The sequence below is a fragment of the Myxocyprinus asiaticus genome, chromosome 11, assembly GCF_019703515.2.
Source record: "Myxocyprinus asiaticus isolate MX2 ecotype Aquarium Trade chromosome 11, UBuf_Myxa_2, whole genome shotgun sequence".
Lineage (NCBI taxonomy): Eukaryota > Metazoa > Chordata > Actinopteri > Cypriniformes > Catostomidae > Myxocyprinus > Myxocyprinus asiaticus.
Window position 1 is genome coordinate 10,827,400 of NC_059354.1, and position 22,173 is coordinate 10,849,572.

Here is a 22,173-nt window from a genome sequence, read left to right on the forward strand (position 1 = left end):
CATTCTTTGTAATTCCATGTAAAAGAGCAACTGGTACATTCTTCAAAGTTTCTAATTTTGTGTTCCATTGTAGAAAAAAGTTCATATGAGTTTGGAAGGTGAGACAATTATGACAGAAATTGAACTTTTGGGTGGAGTATCTCATTAAACAATCCAACAACTAATTAAAGCAAATGAAAGACTTTTGGTCAGAGTCTGCTGGATCTGCAGAATAATAGGATTCCGAATGCTCTAATTACAACTCTTAACAAATTTGAAATCACATCAAAATACAAAGAAAAAAAATAATAAATCACATAAGAAATATGAAGATTCATAATCTTCCAAAAAAGATTGGTGGTGTGTCATGCTGTTCATACTGGGACTCTTGATGACATTTTCATATCCAGAGGAAATTATGCTCTCAGAATTATGACCCACTTTCAGGCCAAGCAGCATTCAGACACAGCTTGTTTCATGGCAGAACCTCATTAAAAGTTGCAGAACCCCATCAGCTAATTTAGTGTGAAAGATTTAAACAGATTAGCCATTTTTTTTAAAAACATCTGTTGAAAAGGTTTCAGTGCCATGGAGCAAATTTAAGCAAATGAATCTTGGCTTTGTGAAGTGCCAGAAATTTCTACAGGGCCGCACGGAAGGAGCTTGAATATCTATACTGTCATGACCAGGAAACAGCAAAGCTTTGTACATTGATGTTTAAAATCAGACAAGAGCTGTTTTTCACACCACATATGATGGGTAACAACAATACAGTGTATATGAGTTAGTGTCTCTAAACCAGGTGTTAATAGACAAGTGAACTGGACACATGCACTCACTCTAGGGCTGGGCGATTCATCATCAAATTGCTGAAATATATCAAGGTATAAATTTGTAGCTATATCACCCAACCCTAATTTACCCAAAACACTCTTAACCATCCTTGCATCTCAGTGACAGTGTCCAAAGCAAACTACAGAGTAGCACCAACACATGCAAGGACACATTTTGTTGGCCTTTGCAAGTAATCGACAAAGCATGCTTGTAGACATTTGGGAGTGGGTCGTTGTTTGCACTTCTTATTCTTATTCACTATACTGTACAAGGAGCCAAACTTACATATATACACTGATCACCCAAAAACTGGACAGAATTAACTGAACAATTGTACACGTATGAATCCCGTTCCCAAATGAGCAGTGTAGGGGCTCTGGCTAATCTACGCAAGGGGAGGCCGTTTACTTACATCATCAGGGACCAGGAGGCATTTGCCCAGATGCTGGTTAAAAGAGAGGCACCAGGCTTCAGTGTAGCCATTCATGCTGGGAACATACTTCTTTACTGTGTCATCATTCAGCCTGAGCCAGACCCCATCATCATTGTGGATCTATGGGAAACAAGCAACAGAGCAGAGCCATGCCCTCCTGTGACTGCTAACACGCCCCTCGCATGAGCCTTCGAGGCTGCAGAAGCAATCGCGTTAATGCGCTGCACTAATCAACTGGATTTATAGTGGACGCCCATGTGTTGAGAGAAAATTAGATGTCATGTTCAGAATTTGCATATGTATTGCAAATGCTAATGCCAACAGAGAACTACTGTAAAGGTCCTTTCACATAATTCCTGTGGTGTTCCTGTAGCTCAGCTGGAAGAGCAAAGTGCTTGCAACGGCAAGTTCATGGGTTCAATTTCCAGCATCTGCCCAACGCATAAATGTAAATGAATGCCATCAGGTCTTCTGGGCATCGCTCAACACAATCATCATGGACATGAAAAGCATTGCAGATGTCACGCAAGGTTGCTAGGCAGCATGAAAGCGGGAATTGTACACAGTGAAAACATGTATTTGGGCTTTGAGCAAGGTCCAAGCAATTGTTATGATACACTGCAAAAAGGAAAAAGTAACTGAACGCATTGTGTTCATGAAACTTAACTCAAAATGCTGTTGGTGAATTAAAACTAGCTCAAGAACTGAGACAAAATTTCAGGCTGGACAACTCCTCCTGGGCAAAATTTGGACCTTTAAAATGTAAAAATTAAATATGCTGCATGTCAAACAAGAAGAACAATGCATTAGTGTCGTTAAATTTTTTTTAACCGTTTAATCAATCACTTTTGTGACAATTATGTGTTAACTTCAGCTCTAACTATACAAGTTGGACCTGTCATTGCATAGACAGACATTGCAATTGGCATGCTTATTGCTTGAGAACCACTGGCTACACTTTGAAATATCAAATGGTGTCTAGGTTGAAACTGTCTGAATTTGTAGCTGTTCACTCTAGAGTATGGCGCATTGGGCAACGTTGAGTCAAGTCATGAGAAAGGACCTTTATAGCAAAAGCCAGCAATGCAAATGTGAGATTGTATTTTATAGGAGCTATCAGTGATTAGCATGCAGTGATGGGTTGTTTTAAGAATGGGCTGGGATGGATAGTTCCTATCTGAGATTGAACTGCAGCCTCAAAGTCTCCTGCATGTAAATGAAGCAAAGCATAAGCAAAGAAATGCTAGTTCTGACCAAATCAAAAGTCCATTTGAAAGCTCAAAGATATTCAGAAAATGTTTTAAAAGCCTTTCAAGTTTTAAAACAGTAATCATTCATAATTACGTTCACTGATCAAAGGAAGAAAAAAGAAAAAAGGACATGGTTCTTAGATTTATAAATGTTTGGCCTTATTCTAGAGTGCTTTACCTCATCAATGAAAGTGATGGTGCTGTTGACTTGGACTATGCCTATCTGTTCACTCTGCAGGGAAGGGTGACTACGCACGCGCAGCCCTGCGCTGTCCTTGGCCACAAATTTACGCACCTGAGAGAAGCAGAGGGGGAGAGACAGTGACAGTAAAACAGATTAGAGGATAGCAGGAAGCTGCAGTCTGAGAGCAAGAATTCAAAGCAAAGAACCCACACATCCTGTCAGATAGGTGTTCAAGAAAACACATCATCCAACGGCGGTATTTACATGCACAAGAATATTCTGATATTAATGAGAATTTGGTCATATTCTGATTATACAAGTGTGAATGGATGGATGGATGGATGGAAGGAAGGATGGATGATGGATGGATGGATGGATGGAACAATGGATGGATGGAGGAAGGAAGGAGGGGGGTGGAAGAAAGAAGGAAAGGAAGGATGGATGGATGGATAGGTGGATGGAAAGATGGATGGATGGATGGATGCATAGAGGGAAAGAAGGAAGGAAAAGATGGAAGAAAGGATGGAATGAGGGAGGGAGGGAGGGATGGATGGAATGAGGGAGTGACGGATGGATGATGGATGGATGGCCAGACCCCATCATCATTGTGGATCTATGGGAAACAAGCAACAGAGTGGAGCCATGCCCTCCTGTGACTGCTAACACACCCCTCGCATGAGCCTTCGAGGCTGCAGAAGCAATCGCGTTAATGCACTGCACTAATCAACTGGATTTATAGTGGAAGCCCATGTGTTGAGAGAAAATTAGATGTCATCTTCAGAATTTGTGTATGTATTGCAAATGCTAATGCCAGCAGAGAACTACTGTATAGGTCCTTTCACATAATTCCTGTGGTGATCCTGTAGCTCAGCTAGAAGAGCAAGGTGCTTGCAATGGCAAGTTCATGGGTTCAGTTTCCAGCGTCTGCCCAACGCATAAATGTAAATGAATGCCATCAGGTCTTCCATGCATTGCTCAACACAAGCATCATGCACATGAAAAGCATTGCAGATGTCACGGAAGGGTGATTTACAAGGTTGCTAGGCAGCATGAAAGTGGGAAGTATACACAGTAAACTGTAAAAACATGTATTTGGGCTTTGAACAAGGTCCAAGCAATTGCTATCATACACTGCAAAAAGAGGATGGATGGCTGGATGGATGGAAAGAAGGATGGAGTGATGGATGGATGGAACGAGGGAGGGTGGATGGATGAAAGGAAAGAAGGATGGATGGATGGATGGAATGAAGTTGGAAGGAGAGAGGGAGGGAGGATGGATGGATTGAACGAGGGAGGGTGGACGGATGGATGAAAGGAGGAAGGGAGGATGGAAAAGGGAGGGAGGGATGGAAGGAAGGGAAGATGGAAAGAGGGAGGGATGGAAGGAAGGATGGATTGATGAATGAAGGGAGGATGGATGAGGGATGAATGGAAGTTAGGGCTGGGCGATATGGCAAAAAAAAAACAACTTAAGGACGATTTATGATTTTCGATTAGATTTTCCAACATTTAAAGGTACTTTTTAAAAAGTAACTCCAACAGGATTCAAATAACATGTTCCTTATTAGAATGCAAGGCAACCTGGTTAGAAAAATCTATTTTTTTTTTTCATTATAGAAAACAAAGGTGTGTAACATAAATGCACAAAAAAGTGCAACACACAGAACGTTGTCAACAGCATAGAAGTAAAATAAATTAAAATCTAATTTATTTAAAATAACACTGATGTTCAGAAATAATAGTATAAAATAAGATAAATACAAAATACCTCAAAGCCAATTTAGGTATTATTTTTATCTAAATCAAGTCCATCTAGAAAGTTGTCTAGAAATCAATATCTAGAAATAGTCAAGTTTATCTAGAAAGTATTTTTAGTATATCAATCAATTAGTATGTATAACCATAAACACCTGCAGATAGAGTCCAGATATCAGAAACATTTCAGTGTAGTTGAAAAACCTTGGTTTAAAATAATGACGTCAGTCAGTGCTGTGAGTATGCGGCGCCATCTAGCGCATCATGCTGAGCAGAGCAGCAAAATGAAATAATATCGCTGTTTGACAAAATGTTGACTATAAATGCAGTACATTTGAAACACGTCACAGAACAAAGCAATAATTAGTGATCTATCTGAATCAACATGGTAAAAGGAGAAGTGGATGATTCTCCCATTTATAGTCTATCCATTATATGATTTGATATGAAGAGCCCATAACTGTCACGCATGTTCTAACATTTTATTATAAACACATACATTTCTGTTGACATCTCAGAAAATGTAGCTTAGTGCTTCCTGATTTACACAACTTACACAGAACATAGTTATTGTTTGATTAAGCCAGTGTAAACACGAATGATGGACGAAGTCTACCTACAATCACACTGTACAATCATACTGGAAATATTACCAGCATTTATATCAGTCTCCGTGTTGTTAACCTATTTTACGTTGGAGCGGGCAGCCACGCATATTTCCACACATGTTCAGCTTATCAGATTCTGGGCGGCATCAAGCCAAGTGCTGGGAACATTTGTTTTTCTCTTTTATATTCAGCCACTGGTGGATTGACAGTGTATCCCACTACAGCATCTGTTAATATTTAATGAAAAACCTTGATTCCACGATTTAAAAAAAAATTAAATCGTGTTAAAAAAGTAAATTAGAATAGAAAAAAAATCGAGAGAAAAAGTAAGGAAAGAAAGATGGAAAGAGGGAGGGAGGGATGGATGGAAAGAAAGATGGAAAAAGGGAGGGAGGGATGGATGGATGGATAAATGGATGAAAGGAAGGATGGATGGAGGAGGTAGCTTGAGGAGTTACAATTGATGATTTTGGTCTTGGTTTAGGGATTTTGGAAAAACCATCATCCATGTCTGTAGAATAAAAGTATGTTGACTTTGTCGATTATGTGCATGTAAACATAGTCGATGAGCTTTGACAACATTTAGCAGGAAATCAAGAAAGTTATACGATTTTTATTTTTTTTTTTCTCAGTTGTGTTGCTTGTTTCCCATGTCAAGTCACATTAAATAAATACATAGTGAAAAAAATGATAAACTTCAGAGTAAAACATATTTGCCCACCACTTCCTGAGTTTTACCTTCCAGTTTGAACAAATACAATAAACAGCTGCAGCATTCCATTAGGAACTATATGCAGTTGTCAGATCTGACATAACAGAGTCTTCACACTGCTCCTTAATTGCTGTAAGTTAGGAACTCACCTTGCTAGGTTGAGGTTCAGTTTTGGGTTTGACCATCTGTGTGCCAGGAGGGATCATTCCTTTGGGTGGGTCTTTGACTTCTACCTCCAGACCAGCATCTGAAAAAATAATTCTCTAGTCAGAAAACCTATATCACGACTGGTGTGAACACTACAATATTAAGAAGGAAACACTTCAGCTACATTCTGTTTGAAAGCAGCAAGGATCTTTCTTAGATACAATGACTATATATTCAGTTTCCCATTAATTATCGGTCATAATTTTAGAAAAACATACAACAGAAACTTTGATGTGTTACTTGAGCATGTAACTTAAATGTCATTTTTTTTTTTTTACTCAGACAAGTGAATGACCAATTTACTTGTCTGGAGGACAAGCACATTACAATGCTTAATGTTGAGCCTTAACTCAAATGTATGCTCTAGTACATTTTGTGCGTTGACCATTTGTGAACTACGTTAAACTCTGTCTCGTTTATGCTATGTGGGTGTGACTTTTTTGCCGTGTCATCACCATTCATATCTATACAACCAATGTGTTCATGATTAAATTACTACTAGAGCACAATATTGTTTACAAGAGCACAAAGTTCTTCATAGATCTAGCCTCTTGATTTTGCTCTCAAAGTGCACCAGATTGATGCATTTAACTTTAAAATGTACAAAATTTTCATACAGGGGACCATGCCCCCCCTAGAGGGTCCAAGGTCCACCCACCACAGTCTCGCAAAATCCTGTGGGAAAAGCTGATATTTCTCGAAGTACACAAGATTTGTACATTTTTCATGATGTAAGCGGTGCTAGTCACATTTATTACTTCAACTTATCACTTTAAATACTGCTGATTAAATCGTAAGATCCATTTGACCACTCTCAACTTCTCTAACAAAGATCTCAAATAAAGAGCATAATTAAAACTGAAAAGCATATACCAATCTCAATGCTGTCTATGGTCACATGAATGGTGTAAAGTCCAACAGCACCAGGGGTCCAGTTAGCGCTGTAGGTGCCATCTGTGTTGGCCCGGATGAGCATGTTCTCACTGGGCCTGAGCGAAGAGCACACACACTGAGAACACTGTTTGTTTTTTACACTTTAATGTTCACTGCAATGTATAACAGGAAGGAATGTAATTGTGAATTCTACAAGTTTTTGTACCTCTTTGGTGTGGGTGAGGCAAAGCGAAGCTCCTCGAAAGAGTAATTTTCGTATGCCTGCATGAAATAAGACAGTAAATGACATGCAAAGAGAAAAACAACAGTTGGTTAATTAATTGTAAAAATGGCTCAGAAAAGTTAACTTAGTTCTGAGATAATTTTTTTGCAGATTCCACTCGCTTCGATATTGTGTTGTCCAATGCAGTGATATTCAGTCATTAAAATGTATCTGTATTATCGAAATACTTTTTTTGACCACTGTGCAGTGCATTAACAAAGTATTCAGAACGAGTCACGTGACGCCATGCGAGGATCGGGCATGTGAACAGCGAGCTCTGCGCACTTTGCTAGTTTTAATACTTTTTGTGACATAAACCGGGGAGATTCCATACACTCTGTTCCATAACTGTCCTAGGAGTACAGTATGTCAAAGAATTCAAAATCCTCAGGCTCTGAAGACATTAAAAGACACTTATGTGCTCAAGCTGACGCCCCCGAGGAGGCCGCAAGCCTGGGAGTCTATTTAGTTGGAAAGGTGCGGGAAATGCGGCGAGAGATGCTGAACATGTCGGCAATGCTGACGAAGGTCGTTGCTGACTTGGAGGATCTTGCTGTGATACGTCGATCGATCACTGCCATGGAGGCGAAGTTCACTGATGTGGTTACAAGAGTGGGGAATGTCGAGAAACGGATCGATTACCTGGAGTCATTGGAGAGAGAATTATCTGCTGATCCACTAGCGACCAAGGTGGAGTTAGAGCATTTCTGGGAGAAGTTGGAGGGCATGAAGAACTGTAGCTGTATCGTTGCAATCCCTGAGGGAGCAGAGGGACAGGATACAGTGAAATTCTTGGATGGGCTCTTTCTGAATCTGCTCGACATAGCAGGCCATAAGCTGGAAATCGAGTGAGCTCACAGGGTTCCTGCTCGTCGATCCACAGAGGGAGACAGGCCCCGATCAATTCTGGCCAAATTTCTGAGATCATCCGATAAAGATCTTGTGTCACGCGAGGCGAGGAGTAAAGGAAGGCTTTCTTGGAAGAACAATACCATTTTCTTGTTCTCAGACTTTGCGAATTCGACAAGAGAGAAGCATGATCAATTCAAGGAATGCAAGAAACTTTCACACCAACGGAAGGTCGCTTTTGCACTGATATTCCCGGCCAAATTGAGAATAGATGCTAATGATGGCCGTAAAACATTCACATGCCCACAGCAAACGATGTCCTTCATAAAGTCAATGGACTGAGCATATCATCTCGTTATACTCACGTTGCAGCCGAGTGGAGCGGCTCACTGAACATTCTCTCGACTGTTTGAAGATTCTGCACGCCTTTTTTTATGCTGGTTCCGCCTAGCGGCTGGAGTTTATTTTGTAGAGTAACACACCTTCAGGACAGTTTTATGGATGAATCTACACGCTCTTTGTGCTTGTTCCTCCTATTGGCTGGAGTTTGTTTTGGGGAGTATTTTTTGCAAAGTCAATGGAGTGAGCGGGTCATCTTGTTGTACTCACGTTGCAGCCAAGTGGACCGGCTCACTGAACATTGGCTTGACTGAGGATTCCGTAAGCTAATTTTGTGCTGGTTCTGCCTAACGGCTGGAGTTTATTTTGTAGCGTGTCACAACTTCAGGACAATTTTATGGATGAAGCTACATGCTCTTTGTGCTTCTTCCATCTATTGGCTTGAGTTTGTTTTATAGATTATCTTTTGCTGGGTAATTCTGTCTCACAAAATTTGTATAGAAACACCAGACTTGAGCAATCCAATGACAAAGTTGTCACAGGGGTTCTCGTAGGTGACATGGACTATTTGAGTTTGGAGGGATGGACGCCAGTTGGCGCTGTTGTACGCGGGGTTAATGTGCACATTTTTCTTTTTTCTGTTTGTTTGGTTCTGGGGGATGTTTGGGTTTTGATTGTCACGCTAATGTTGGAATGTGGTCTTTATAATCTTGTTTTTGACACATAATCTATTTTTTCTTATATGTCAAAATGTCAAATGTTAATATGAGCGGACTGTCTCTCTTCACGTGGAAAGTGAATGGGTTGGGGCACCCCATAAAAAGAAGTATGGTTATTTCTCTTCTTTAGCTTACGAAGTATGATATAGTGTTTCTTCAAGAGACGCATCTTTCTCGGCAGGAAGCTGAAAACTTTGGAAAGATATGGGATGGGCATTTTTTATAGTGTTGGCACGAGTAAGAGCAGGGGAGTCATTACGCTGATAAGTAAACATCTACAATTCAAATGTCTCAAACAGAGTAAAGATAAATTAGGAAAAGCCATTATAGTTTTAGCTGAAATTCAGAGGTAAAGTCTTATTTTGGCTAATATTTATGCACCTAACGTTGATGATCAGGACTTTTTTATAAATCTTGAAGGGATGTTCCAAGCCGCTGGCACCACTCATGATATAATATTGGGAGGAGACTTTAATCTTTTGACGGACTCAATCCTTGATCATAGTGAAGCAAAAGTGTGCAAGCCCCCTAGAGCAACACGTCACGTCACAGGATGTGTAAAAATCTTGGTCTTACAGATATTTGGAGACTTTTTAACCCATCTGGTAGGGACTATACATTTTTTCCATCAGTCCATAAGATTTGCTCTAGAATATATTTTTTTGTATATATCTAAGTCCCTCATTTCATCTGTCGTTGATAGCTCAATTGGAAACATTTTAGTCTCAGATCACACCCTGGTGTGTTTAGAGGTGAAGGGATACATTAAAGCGCCAACTATATGAAGAAAAGGAAATCATATAGTTGGCACTTTTATGTATCCCTTTTGCAAAATCCTGAATTCCAACAAATGCTAAAGGCTGAAATCAATGTCTATATGGAGACCAACTGGTCCTCAGTATCCTCTGTGGGCGTGGCTTGGGAGGCACTTAAGGTGGTTCTTAGGGGCCGGATCATACAGTATGCTGCATTCACCAAAAAATCCAAAGCACAAGAACTCGTGGAATTGGAAGGGAATATTAAAAGTGCCGAGGCAGGGGGACCTGGGTAGCTCAGCAAGTAAAGACGCTGACTACCACCCCTGGAGTCGTGAGTTCAAATCCAGGGTGTGCTGAGTGACTCCAGCCAGGTCTCCTAAGCAACCAAATTGGCCCGGTTGCTAGGCAGGGTAGAGTCTTTTTCTACCATTCCCTCTGTGAAATCTGCTGGTGGTGAAATAGTTACCTCGGCCACTGATAATAATAATGCTTTTAAAGGACTCTATCTTGATCTTTATAGTTCCACATCTTTGTCTACTGAAGAGGATATTAGAAACTTTGTGGAACCATCAGAACTTCCTAAACTGACAGCTGGGCAAAAAAATTGCTTGATTCCGAGATAAGCTTGGAGGAGCTTGGCGAGGTAATTAAGGCCTTGCCTACAGGTAAGGCTCCGGGGCAAGACAGCTTTGCGGCTGAATTTTTTAGATCTTATGGTACAGAACCGGCTCCACATTTGCTAGAAGATTATACGGAATCATTAAAGAATGGAAAGTCTGATTCTTAAAAAGGACAAAGATCCAAGCGAGTGTAAGAGTTACCATCCAATCCAGCTAGACGTTAAAATATTGTAAAATATTTTGGCTAACCGATTATGACATCTCTTATACATATAGATCAGGTGGGGTTTATTCGGGGCCATAGCTCTTCTGATAACATTAGGCACTTCATCAATATCATGTGGTCAGTGGCGAACGATCAGACTCCGGTCGCTGCCATCTCACTTGACGCCGAAGAGGCGTTTGATATGGTAGAATGGGATTATCTTTTTAAGATTTTGGAAATGTACGGGTTTGGGAATATTTTTATTGGATAGATTAAGTTACTTTATAGACACCCGGTAGCGGCAGTACAAACAAATGGATTAATTTCAGATTATTTTAATCTGGATGGGGCACCCGGCCCCACTAGATCTATGCCTTGCTTCCACAGAATTATTAATTCCTTTTCTAAGTTCTCAGGATACAGAATTAATTGGTCTAAATCCGAAGCTTTGGCTCTGACAGCGTACTGAACGGTAATGGCTTTTCAGCCAGGCAACTTCAAGTGGCCCAAACAGGGCTTTAAGTATTTGGGTATTTTATTCCCAGCAAATTTGTGTGATTTAGTTAGAGTTCATTTTGATCCTTCAATAAAAAGGTTTTCGAGTGATGTGGATGTGCAGGTGGGCCAAAATTCAAAAATTCAACTACCTACAACAGTCATTCACTATAGATGTCCCCCTCTCTTATTTCAAGCAATTTGATAGCATAACGAAGTCCTTTATTTGGAATGGTAAGCGTCCCAGACTACATTTCAACAAACTACATAGGCCGATTGACAAAGCTGGGCTAGGCCTACCCAAGATTTTGTTTTATTATTATGCATTCGGTCTCAAATATTTGGTTCATTGGTCACTTCCACCTGAGAGAGCCCCTCCCTGGTTTTGTATTGAACAGGATTACTGCTTTTGGAAAAGGTCATGAGGCATCAGTGTATTACTCCTTGCTAATTCAGAGTCTGGGGGATGGAGCTTCAACTTCTCTTAAGAAATTATGGGAGAAAGATTTAAACTTGGTATTGGAGGAGGGAGTGTGGGCTAGGATTCTAAAAAAATGTCAAGTCTACATCTAGAGATGCAAGGGTGCGCCTTATGCAATTTAAGATATTACATTGATTCTATTGGACCCCCTCTAGATTGTATAGGCTTGGATTTAAAGACACACCAATCTGCTGGCAATGCCAATCAGAAGATGGGGACACATCCCATGTTTTTTGGTGGTGTGTTAAGATCCAAGAATTTTGGTTGAGTGTTCAGAGTTTTATGTGTAACGTATTGGGCACTCAAATTTCATTTTGCCCCAGGCGATGGGGCGGTCATTAATATAGAGGATAAATGCATAAAAAATTGGGTCCTAGCCAGTGTTATGATTGGCAGATAGATTATTCTTAGGGGGTGAAGTCGGCTGGAGCGCACTCATTTCAAGAGTGGTGCACAAAGATGGGGAGGGTAGCGGCATTTGAAGAAATGTCATGTAGAAGGCTAGGAAACTTAGATTTATTTAATAAAAAATGGGGCAGATATTTGGCCTTTTTGGAGGGCTCTCTGGGAGGAGCAGTGGTGAGAGAAGTGTAGATTTAAATGTGTGTGATTTAATATATATATATATATTATTTTTTATTTTATTTTTTGTATATTCAAGTGTGACCACAGGGATATTTGTTGAGGGTCAGGGTGGGGTTGGAGATTGGGAAGGGGAAAGGGAATAATGGGGGTTAAATGTTGATTCTGCGAATAAATGTTTTGCTTTTCTGTGTCAATTACATGGATAAATAAAAAGTATTAATCGGAAAAAAACAAAGTATTCAGACCCCTTCATTTTTTCACATTTTGTTATGTTGCAGCCTTATGCTAAAATACTTTAAATCATTTATTTTTTTCACGTCAATTTGCACTCCATACCCCATAATGACAAAGTAAAAACCAGATTCTTGATAACTTTGCAAATGTACATTATATATATATATATATATATATATATATATATATATATATATATATATATATATATATATATATATATATATAAAAAAACTGAAATATCATATTGACAAGTTTTCAGACTCCTTGCTATGACACTTGAAATTTAGCTCAGGTGCATCCCATTTCTCTCGATCATCCTTGAGATGTTTCTACACTTTGACTGGAGTACACCTGTGGCAAATTCAATTGATTGCTCATAATTTGGAAAGGCACACACCTGTCTATATAAGGTCTCACAGCTGAAAATGCATATCAGAGCAAAAACCAAGCCATGAGGTCAAAGGAACTGCCTACAGAGCTCAGAGAAAGGACTGTGCCGAGTCACAGATCTGGGGAAGTCTACACAGTTTTTTTGGCTGCATTGAAGTTTCCCAAGAGCACAGTGGCCTCCATAATTATTAAGTGAAAGAAGTTTGGAATAACCAGGACTCTTCCTAGAGCTGGCCGCCTGGATAAACTGAGCAAGCGGGGGAGAAGGGCCTTGGTAAGAGAGGTGACCATGAACCCGATGGTCACTCTTGTTAAGCTCCAGGGATCATGTATGGAGATGGGAGAAACTTGCAGAAGGACAACCATCACTGCAACACTCCACCGATCTGGGCTTTATGACAGAGTGGCCAGACAGAAGCCTTTCCTCAGTGCAAGACACATGGAAGCCTGCTTGGAATTTGCAAAAAAGCACCTAAAGGACTCTCAGACTGTGAGAAACAAGATTTTCTGGTCTGAGGAAACGAAGATTGAACTGTTTGGCCTCAATTCCAAGCGTCATGTCTGGAGGAAACCAGGCACCGCTCATCACCTGCACAAAATCATCCCAACGGTGAAGCATGGTGGTGGTGGCATCATGCTGTGGGGGTGTTTTTCAGCGGCAGGGACTGGGGCATTGGTTAGGGTTGAAGAAAAGCTGAACACAGCAAAATAATTTTTTCAAGTCAATTTTAATTGTATAGTGCTTTTCACAAAACACATCATTTCAAAGCAGCTTTACAAAAAATCATGCATTAACAGAAAATGAAGCTGTAATATCTATAAAGTCTTAAGAGTCATCATTATGTAGTCTGATTAAATATGATTGTAAATTGTGTATACAAATAAATAATAACTGTATTTAGAAACCCAGTGAGCAAGCTGAAGGCAACTGTGGCAAGGAACACAAAACTCCAAAGATGTTGGTTAATGGAGAAAAATTACCTTGGGAGAAACCAGGCTCACTGTGGAAGCCAGTTTCCCTCTGGCTAAACAGCATGAATATAATGTCAATATTAGCTATTTGTGTGCAGTTCAAGTCATGGTTTAAAATTCGTAAATAAAGTAAGTGTTAAGGGCCAGTGTTTAAACAAAGAGTTTGTATGAACTGTAAGATTAATGACTAATGTCTTTGAAGTCCATCCTGGACTAATTGCAGAAGTTCACATAGATGCACTGTCCTTTGTTAGTTGGCTGATGAAGGCTTTTGTTGGCATTTAATTGATAGTCTATGTATTCCATTTCAAGAGTGTAGTCCATCATTAGACCAAGGTGATGCAGGCAGAGATCAGTGACGTGCATCGCAGTTCAACCCAGAGGTCATTTTGGTGAGGTCTATCCTAAGTCCAAGGTTCAGGCAGTGGCATATGAAGTATTCCATGTCTTATGGTTGGAATTGGCATCAGTTCATCCTCTGAAGTCCATCGTAATAGACAGAAGTGATGTCGGGCTGGCACCGGCTGCACTTAGTCATCATCGCTCAGTGACATGTAGCAGTGGAGTCCGGCACCAAGCAGGACCAGAGCTGGATCTGGATATGAATCCCGAGGTTGAGACAGGGAAACAAATAGAATAATATTAGCGTAGATGCCATTCAATTTATTGCAGATTTATAGATTATGATAAACGTTTCTGGTTCCGGCAGACCTAACTAAAGCAGCCTAATTGTGAGTTGAAGGATAAATTAGGTGTATGCCTGGCTGAATAGATGAGTCTTTAGTCTAGACTTAAACTGAGTGAGTGTGTCTGCATCCCAAACTTTGTTAGAGAGACTATTCCATAGTTTAGGAGCCAAATAGGAAAAGGATCTACCTCCTTTTGTGGATTTTGATATTCTAGGAACTATTAACAGGTCAGAATTTTGTGATCGTAATGAAAGTGATGGAATATAGCATGGTAGAAGGTCACTTAAGTACTGCAGCTCTAGACCATTCAAAGCTTTGTACGTAGTTAACAGGTAGCCAATTTAATGACAATAAAATGGGGCTCATATGATCATATTTCTTGGTCCTAGTCAGCACTCTGGCAGCTGCATTTTGAACCAATAGAAGTTTATTTATTGAACTTGCAGGAGATCCTCCCAGTAATGCATTACAATAATCTAGTCTTGAGGTCATGAACGCATTAATTCGTTTTTTGGCATCAGCAACAGAGAGCATGTGTCGTAACTTGTGCCTCCTACACACTACATGACTTTCAAAGACGTCGGATTGTGGTACCGTTCATATTACACAACTGTCTGTCTTGTCATGGAAGTCGTAGGGTTTTCAAATTACACAAGGAATCGGCGACAGAGGTGAACACATTACAAAACATTTCACTATTGACGAATCCCCGCCGACTCTGCCTGGACTCCAAATTACGTTTCACAACAGAGTACACGCGAGAAGTGATACGAGAATTACACAAGATCACGTGTGAGTAGGCGTTCTTGTGCTTGTCCGTGCTGGGTTTTGAAAATGGGGGACCACAAGAAGCTTGCTATACACTTTGTGGGCTGATTTACAGCGAAAAGTCAAAGAAGAAAAAGAAAAGATTATGGAGGGAATGGTTGGGGAGACGCGGGCAGCAAGGATTGTCTGTTCTGCAGAGAGGTCTGGAGGTAAATAAGAAATGTTGCAATGAACACAGGTAACTACCTGCAGGTTTTTTTTTTCCTTCTATTTAAATTATTGAAAAAAATTACATGAATGTTGCAGGTACAACAGGACTCCTCCCACTGAAACTTCCCATGCCCCATTTCTTGCTCTCTCATTGGCTGTAGGTCAACACTGCAGCTGGATTCAGTCAAAAACACATATCAAATCACATTGCGCGATTTGGAATCGTAGACAGGTCCAGATATTTAATATGCTAGATATCTCGCTGACATCGGTGACGCATCGGCACTTCTCTCAGAATGCATCTTTGATAATTCATACATTGCATTCGTCGCTGATGGGAGCGAGTTCTGATTTGCCTATGATTTCGGGCTTTTGTCGGCGATCTCCACAAAACTGTCAACGAGTGAAAATCAGGCCTAAAATCGTGTAGTGTAAACTCAGCACTAGTAAAATTTCTGAGGTGGAAGAATCCTGTTCTACAAACATTGGAAATTTTATTCTCAAAGGACAGATTGGTATGAATATATCACTTAAGTTCTTTGCTGTAAAAGACAATGTAACAGTACATCCATCTAAAGTCAAATTATATTTTAGTGGCTTATTTTTAGAGGTTTTTGGTCCAATAATTAGAACCTTTGTTTTGTCAGAATTGAGCAGAAGGACATTTCTGGCCATCCAATCATTCATTTCATTGATATACTCTGTTAATTTGGAGAATTGTGAAATTTAGTTGGGTTTTAAAGAATATAAAGTTGGGTATTGTCGGCATAACAGTGGAAACTTATTCCATGATTCCTGATAATATCTCCCAGGGTAAGCATATACAGTGGTGTGAAAAAGTGTTTGCCCCCTTCCTGATTTCTTATTTTTTTGCATGTTTGTCACACTTAAATGTTTCAGATCATCAAACAAGTTTAAATATTAGTCAAAACACAAGTAAACACAAAATGCAGTTTTTAAATGAAGGTTGTTATTATTAAGGGAAAACAAAATCCAAACAAAAAAATAAGAAATCAGGAAAGGGGCAAACACTTTTTCACACCACTGTATATGGAGAAAAGCAGAGGCCCTAAAACTGATTCCTGTGGCACGCCATACTAAACTTTTGTTTGATTTGACAATTCCACGTTTACACAGACAAAGTGGTAGTGGTCTGCTGAATAACACCTAAACCATGCTAATGCAACTCCACATATACCAGCATAATTCTCAAGCTTTTTCAAGAGAATGTCATAATCTATGGTGTTGAAGGCAGCACTAAGATCTAAAATAACTAAAAGAGAAATGCAGCCGCAATCAGATGATAAGAGTAAGTCATTTGTAATTCTGATAAGTGCAGTCTCTGTACTGTGATGGAGCCTAAATCCTGACTGAAATAGTTCATATATACTATTTCTCTGTAGAAATGAACATAGTTGGGAAGACACTACCTTTTCTAGTATTTTCAACATAAATGGGAGATTTGAAATCGGATCAAGCTGTGGCTTCTTAATAAGTGGTTTGATAACTGCTATTTTAAAGTTTCTTGGGACATGACCTAAGGTTAGTGAGGAGTTAAAAATATTAAGAGGTTCTGAGATTACAGGGAGTACCTCTTGTAGTTGGTATTGGATTTAACATACATGTTGTGGCTTTTGATGTTTCAATAAGTTTTGTTAGCTCTTCATGACAGCGAAGGACTGAAGTTGCTCGTGAGGAAAATTATGAGACACTGTTTTCTGAGGTACTGTGACAGACGATTGCATAATTCAAATTTTATTTCTTATGATTTCAATTTTATCAGTAAAGAAATTAAAGAAGTCATTACTATTGTGCTGCGATGGAATATCTGGTTCAATTGAGGCTTTATTCCTAACCAATTTAGCCACATTACTAAATAAACACCTAGGATTGTTGTGGTTATTTTCTGAGTTTGCTAAAATATGCTGACCTGGCAGCTTTTAGTGCCTGTCTGTAGCTACAGACACAATCCTTCCATGCACTGCGAAATACCTCTAATTTTGGATTCTTCCACTTACGCGCCATTTTACGAGCTGCTCTCTCGAGAGCATAAATGCGATCATTGTACCATGGTGCAAGGCTTTTTTCTTTAATTTTTTTTAATCGAAGGGGGGTGACACTATCAAGAGTGCTAGAGATGACTGTATTTATATTTTATGTATATTACTTCAAGGTCTTCTAGACTTTTTGGGTTTACTGACTATATGAGACAAATCTGGAAGATTATTAGTCAAGCTATCTTTAGTGGTCGAAAGAACAGTTCTACCTGAATGATAGCATGGTGTAGATTGAGTGATGTTAGCTGATCGCAGCAAACAAGAGACGAGGTAATGATCTGAGATGTCATCGCTCTGCGGCAGAACTTCTATAGTATCAACATCAACTCCATATGACAGAATTAAATCTAGCGTATAATTATGCCGATGAGTTGGTCCTGTCACATTTTGTCTGTCTGAGTTGAGAATATCGATAAATGCTAATCCCAATGTGTCTTTCTCATTAATTATGTGAATGTTGAAGTCACCAACAATTAAAGCTCTATCCACAGTAAGTACTAGATCTGATAGATAAAGGTGATGTATATACTGTAGCAAGGACAAAAGACGACAGAGATTTTTTATTTATATCTGACGGTGTCACATTAAGCAGTATTAGTTCAAAAGACTTAAACTTATATCCTGTCCTCTGAGTAACAACAAAAACTTCACTGTAAATTGTAGCAACTTCTCCTCGACCCTTCAGATGAGGCTCATGTTTATAACAATAAACTGGGGGAGTAGGTTCATTTAAACTAATATATTCATCCGGTTTAACCAGGTTTCAGTCAAGCAGAGCACATCCAAACTATGATCTGTAATAATTTAATTTACATTTATTGCTTTGGTTGAAAGAGATCTAATGTTTAGTAGCCCTATCTTTATATGATGTTTATCTTTATTTTATTTGTTATAAGTTTTACCTTAATACAAATTTTTCTAAATGATTTATTTGGTAGTTCGGGGAACAGACAGTCTCTATGTGATATCTAGGTGATACAGTATTTATCTGTTGTAGTTTATATTATCTGTGTGACATCTCAAGGCAGCTAGCATACGTTCGGATTAGCCAGTTATTGAGACTATGAGCCAAATTACTAGAGAGGAGAGCAGCACCTTCCCTGGAGGGATGGAGTCCGTCTCTCTTTAGCAGGTCAGGTCTACCCCAAAAACTCTTCCAATTGTCTATAAATCCTATGATATTCTCTAGACACCACTCAGACATCCAGCCATTCAGTGACAATAATCTACTATAAACCTTGTCACCACGATGAACAGGGAGGGGCCAGAGCATATTACGGTGTCTGACATCGTTTTTGCAAATTCACACACCTCTTTAACATTATCTCTAGTGATCTCTGACTGGGGAAGCCAGACATCGTTAGTGCTGACAAGAATACAAATTTTAGAAAATCTATGTTTAGCATTAGCCAGCACTTGTCAATTTGATCTGATGTCAGACGCTCAAGCCCCCAAAACGCATTTAACAATAGTGGATGGAGTCTCTATTTCCACGTTCCTTACAATAGAATCTCCTATAACAAGGGCACTTTCACCATGATCCTCAGTGGGTGCATCACTCAGTGGGGAGAATTGACTGGATCCCTAACAGGAACGGGAGAGTGTTGTCACTTTGCTGAGTGAGTATGCTGCCAACACGTCACCCAAACGTCCTGTTGCAGGGGCTCTACAGCCGGAACCAAAGTGTGTGTGTTGCTCGCTGTTCTACCCACATCCGAAACAGTATCTAATGGCTTCTCTTTCTCACTGACCTCCACTAGCGTTCAGATGCGTGCCCCTAACTCATTAACCTTCTCCATCAGCCTGACTAATTCCTTACATTTATCACATGTGAATCCCACACTGCTTATGGAAGAAGCTATAGTAAACACATGGCATGCAATGCACGAAGTGATAATATGTGTAGATGCCATGACTTACCGCAATTGTTGTTGTTGTTATGGTTGTTCTTGAGCGGCAAGGGTTTGAGATCGATGTGAATCCCTCACGCAATTGTTTGCTGTTATTGTGGTGGTTCCTTAAGATTGATGCAATAATCTGTGTAAAACACAGTGGAGAAAACGAATGCACGCAGTCGAAATGCGAGGTGTAGACAAGCTGGAAAAAAGAAAGAAAAAAGAAAACGGCTGCGCGCGGTAATAAATACGCAGTTGAAACGGTAGAAAAGTGGGGGAAAAAATTAAGCACGCGGTAAAATGGCAAAGGATAAAATAATGAACGTAGCAGAATAAGCAATGCTTATCAGGCTTGCAAGCTACAAACAAACACAGACTCGTGCAGCGTTCCGGCAGCAACCGGAACAGGAACCGGAGATATACAGTGATATCCTCAATGAAAACCTGGTCCAGAGCACTCGAGACCTAAGACTGGGCCGAAGGTTCACCTTCCAACAGAACAATGACCCTAAGCACACAGCCAAGACAACGCAAGGGTGGCTTAAGGACAACTCTGTGAATGTCCTTGAGTTGCCTAGCCAGAGCCTGGACTTGAACCCAATCGAACATCTCTGGAGAGACCTGCAAATGGCTGTCCACCGACGGTCCCCATCCAACCTGACAGAGCTTGAGAGGATCTGCAGAGAGGAATGGCACAAAATCCCCAAATCCAGGTGTGCAAAGCTTGTCGCATCATACCCAAACAGACTTGAGGCTGTAATCGCTGCCAAAGGTGCTTCAACTAAGTACTGAATTAAGGGTCTGAATACTGATGTCAATGTGATTTTTCAGTTTTTTCTTTTTAATAAATTTGCAAAGTTTTCAAAAGTGTGGTTTTTGCTTTGTCATTATGAGGTATGGAGTGTAGATTGATGTGAACATAAATAAAATAATTTAAAGCATTTTAGCATAAGGCTGCAACATAACAAAATGTGAAAAAAATGAAGGGGTCTGAATATTTTCTGAATGCACTGTATTTATCAAGTCAAGAGTGAAGGTGGACCTTCATCATGGTGATGGCGATGTAACGGGCCTCTTTGATGATCATGGGCTCATAAGTTGCCTCCAATTTGGGTGCTGGATGACCACCAAAAGTCAGGTCAGAGCCTGAGAGTGAGTTAGAGGAGCTGCCAGGCAAACGCTGCAGTTTCTTCATGTTCTCCTGCTGGATGGACTTCTTCTGAGAGACAGGAACAGCCTTTACTTCAACCTACAACACAGAGCACAGACGGTTAGAGGTACTGGTTGATAACTAGAGATGCATTAATATGGAATTTCTGGACCGATAACGACACTTGTTGTGCTTGTGGCTGACACTGTTAACAGATTATTTCACTTTTTGTGTTTACACCCTTTCAAACTGAAGCATCCAGCAAATTAGCTTATTAATTAAAAACACATCTTTTACTCATTGAAAGGTTTAGAACCTGGACTTCAAAATTCATAGCGATCTGACTAACTCTTAACTACAGCAAAAAATATAATGCAGAGGCTGCGTTTTTAAAAGTTGAACTGTTTATAGCTTCACATAGTGTCTTAAAAACATGTCCTAGTTTTCTGAAAATAATATTTTAGCCACATGATTTCCTTGGTAAAATAGTACAACACATGGTGAAATGATGCTGCTAACCTTCATGTTTGGCACATGCACAACATCTCCATATTGGTCTTTGGTCTGCACCACAACAGTAGTGGGCCAGCCACATCGAATGTCATCTTTGTTCAGGATGAGAGAAGTCTTCTGCGGGTCAGCATAGGAGTCTGGCTGAAGCCACCTGGGAGACCAGAATGGTTCAGAAATGACGCAAAACATGAGACCCTCAAATTCCCAAATCAGATTCTTTGACCCTGTTTACACCTGGTATTAAGATGTGTCTCAGGTGATCCGATCACATGCGGTCAGGCAAGACACCTCACTGTTTACACCTGGTCGCTTAATTATGTGTACTGTGACCACTTGTGTTCAGATTTCGAGGGGAGGGACTCTAATTTCATAACAGCATACATCAATGACCTCGTTTACATGGACACCAAAAAGCTGTTTATTGTGAGAAAGCTGCTTAAGGCTCAAAATCGGCCTATGCGTTTACATGAGCTCTGTTACCAGCTTTAACTTTACTACTTTACTCCTTCATTTACTCTCTTTACTTTACTGACGTCTTAGTCAGTAAGCAGCTTTCTCCAGAGTAACGCAATTTCCCAGCAACGCTTGTGTAGACTTTGCTATTTTATTCTCCGTTGCTTCACTTAATTTCCAGATATTCCAGAGTTGTTGCTGTGTGGGTTTCCTTTAATTTCTTTTGCGACCTGCAGGGAACTGCACTGCAATAGTGGGGTTTCACCCTCTGGAGTCGACGGAGGCACCAGCGCGATCACTTGGATTTTTTTCTTATAACAACAACGACTTCAAAAACTTCGTCATATATGGTCATACAGATAAGAGTAAGGCATCAGTCGAAACTGTAAAGGGTCTACTTTTATTTGTGTCCACTCACAATAAAAACAAAACATTGTGCTTGTGTAAAATACAGAAAACAAACAGGATGCTCTTTCTGCTGCCTCTATCTCCGTAAACTTTTTTACGGAGCACAAAGATGTACCGAAACTCAGCATATAATTGTTGCACAGACATGACAAATACACTGATCAGCCACAACATTAAAACCACTGACAGGTTAAGTGAATAACATTTATTATCTTGTTACAATGGCACCTGTCAAGGGGTGGGATATATTAGGCAGCAAATG

At 40.0% G+C, this 22,173-nt stretch overlaps 1 protein-coding gene across 3 annotated transcripts in view; it reads right to left on the reverse strand.

Annotated features, from left to right (window-relative positions):
* The window catches only part of LOC127447813 (E3 ubiquitin-protein ligase MYCBP2-like), a 203,718-nt gene that overhangs the window by 43,384 nt on the left and 138,161 nt on the right, over positions 1 to 22,173 (reverse strand). For all 3 annotated transcript variants that reach the window (XM_051709885.1, XM_051709883.1, XM_051709884.1), the window contains exons 46-52: positions 21,057 to 21,201; positions 20,430 to 20,636; positions 7,062 to 7,117; positions 6,836 to 6,951; positions 5,905 to 6,002; positions 2,675 to 2,791; positions 1,226 to 1,366 (exon numbers count right to left, since the gene is read on the reverse strand). In XM_051709885.1, the coding sequence (XP_051565845.1) occupies positions 1,226 to 1,366; positions 2,675 to 2,791; positions 5,905 to 6,002; positions 6,836 to 6,951; positions 7,062 to 7,117; positions 20,430 to 20,636; positions 21,057 to 21,201 (880 nt within the window). The remainder of the gene's footprint in view (positions 1 to 1,225; positions 1,367 to 2,674; positions 2,792 to 5,904; positions 6,003 to 6,835; positions 6,952 to 7,061; positions 7,118 to 20,429; positions 20,637 to 21,056; positions 21,202 to 22,173) is intronic.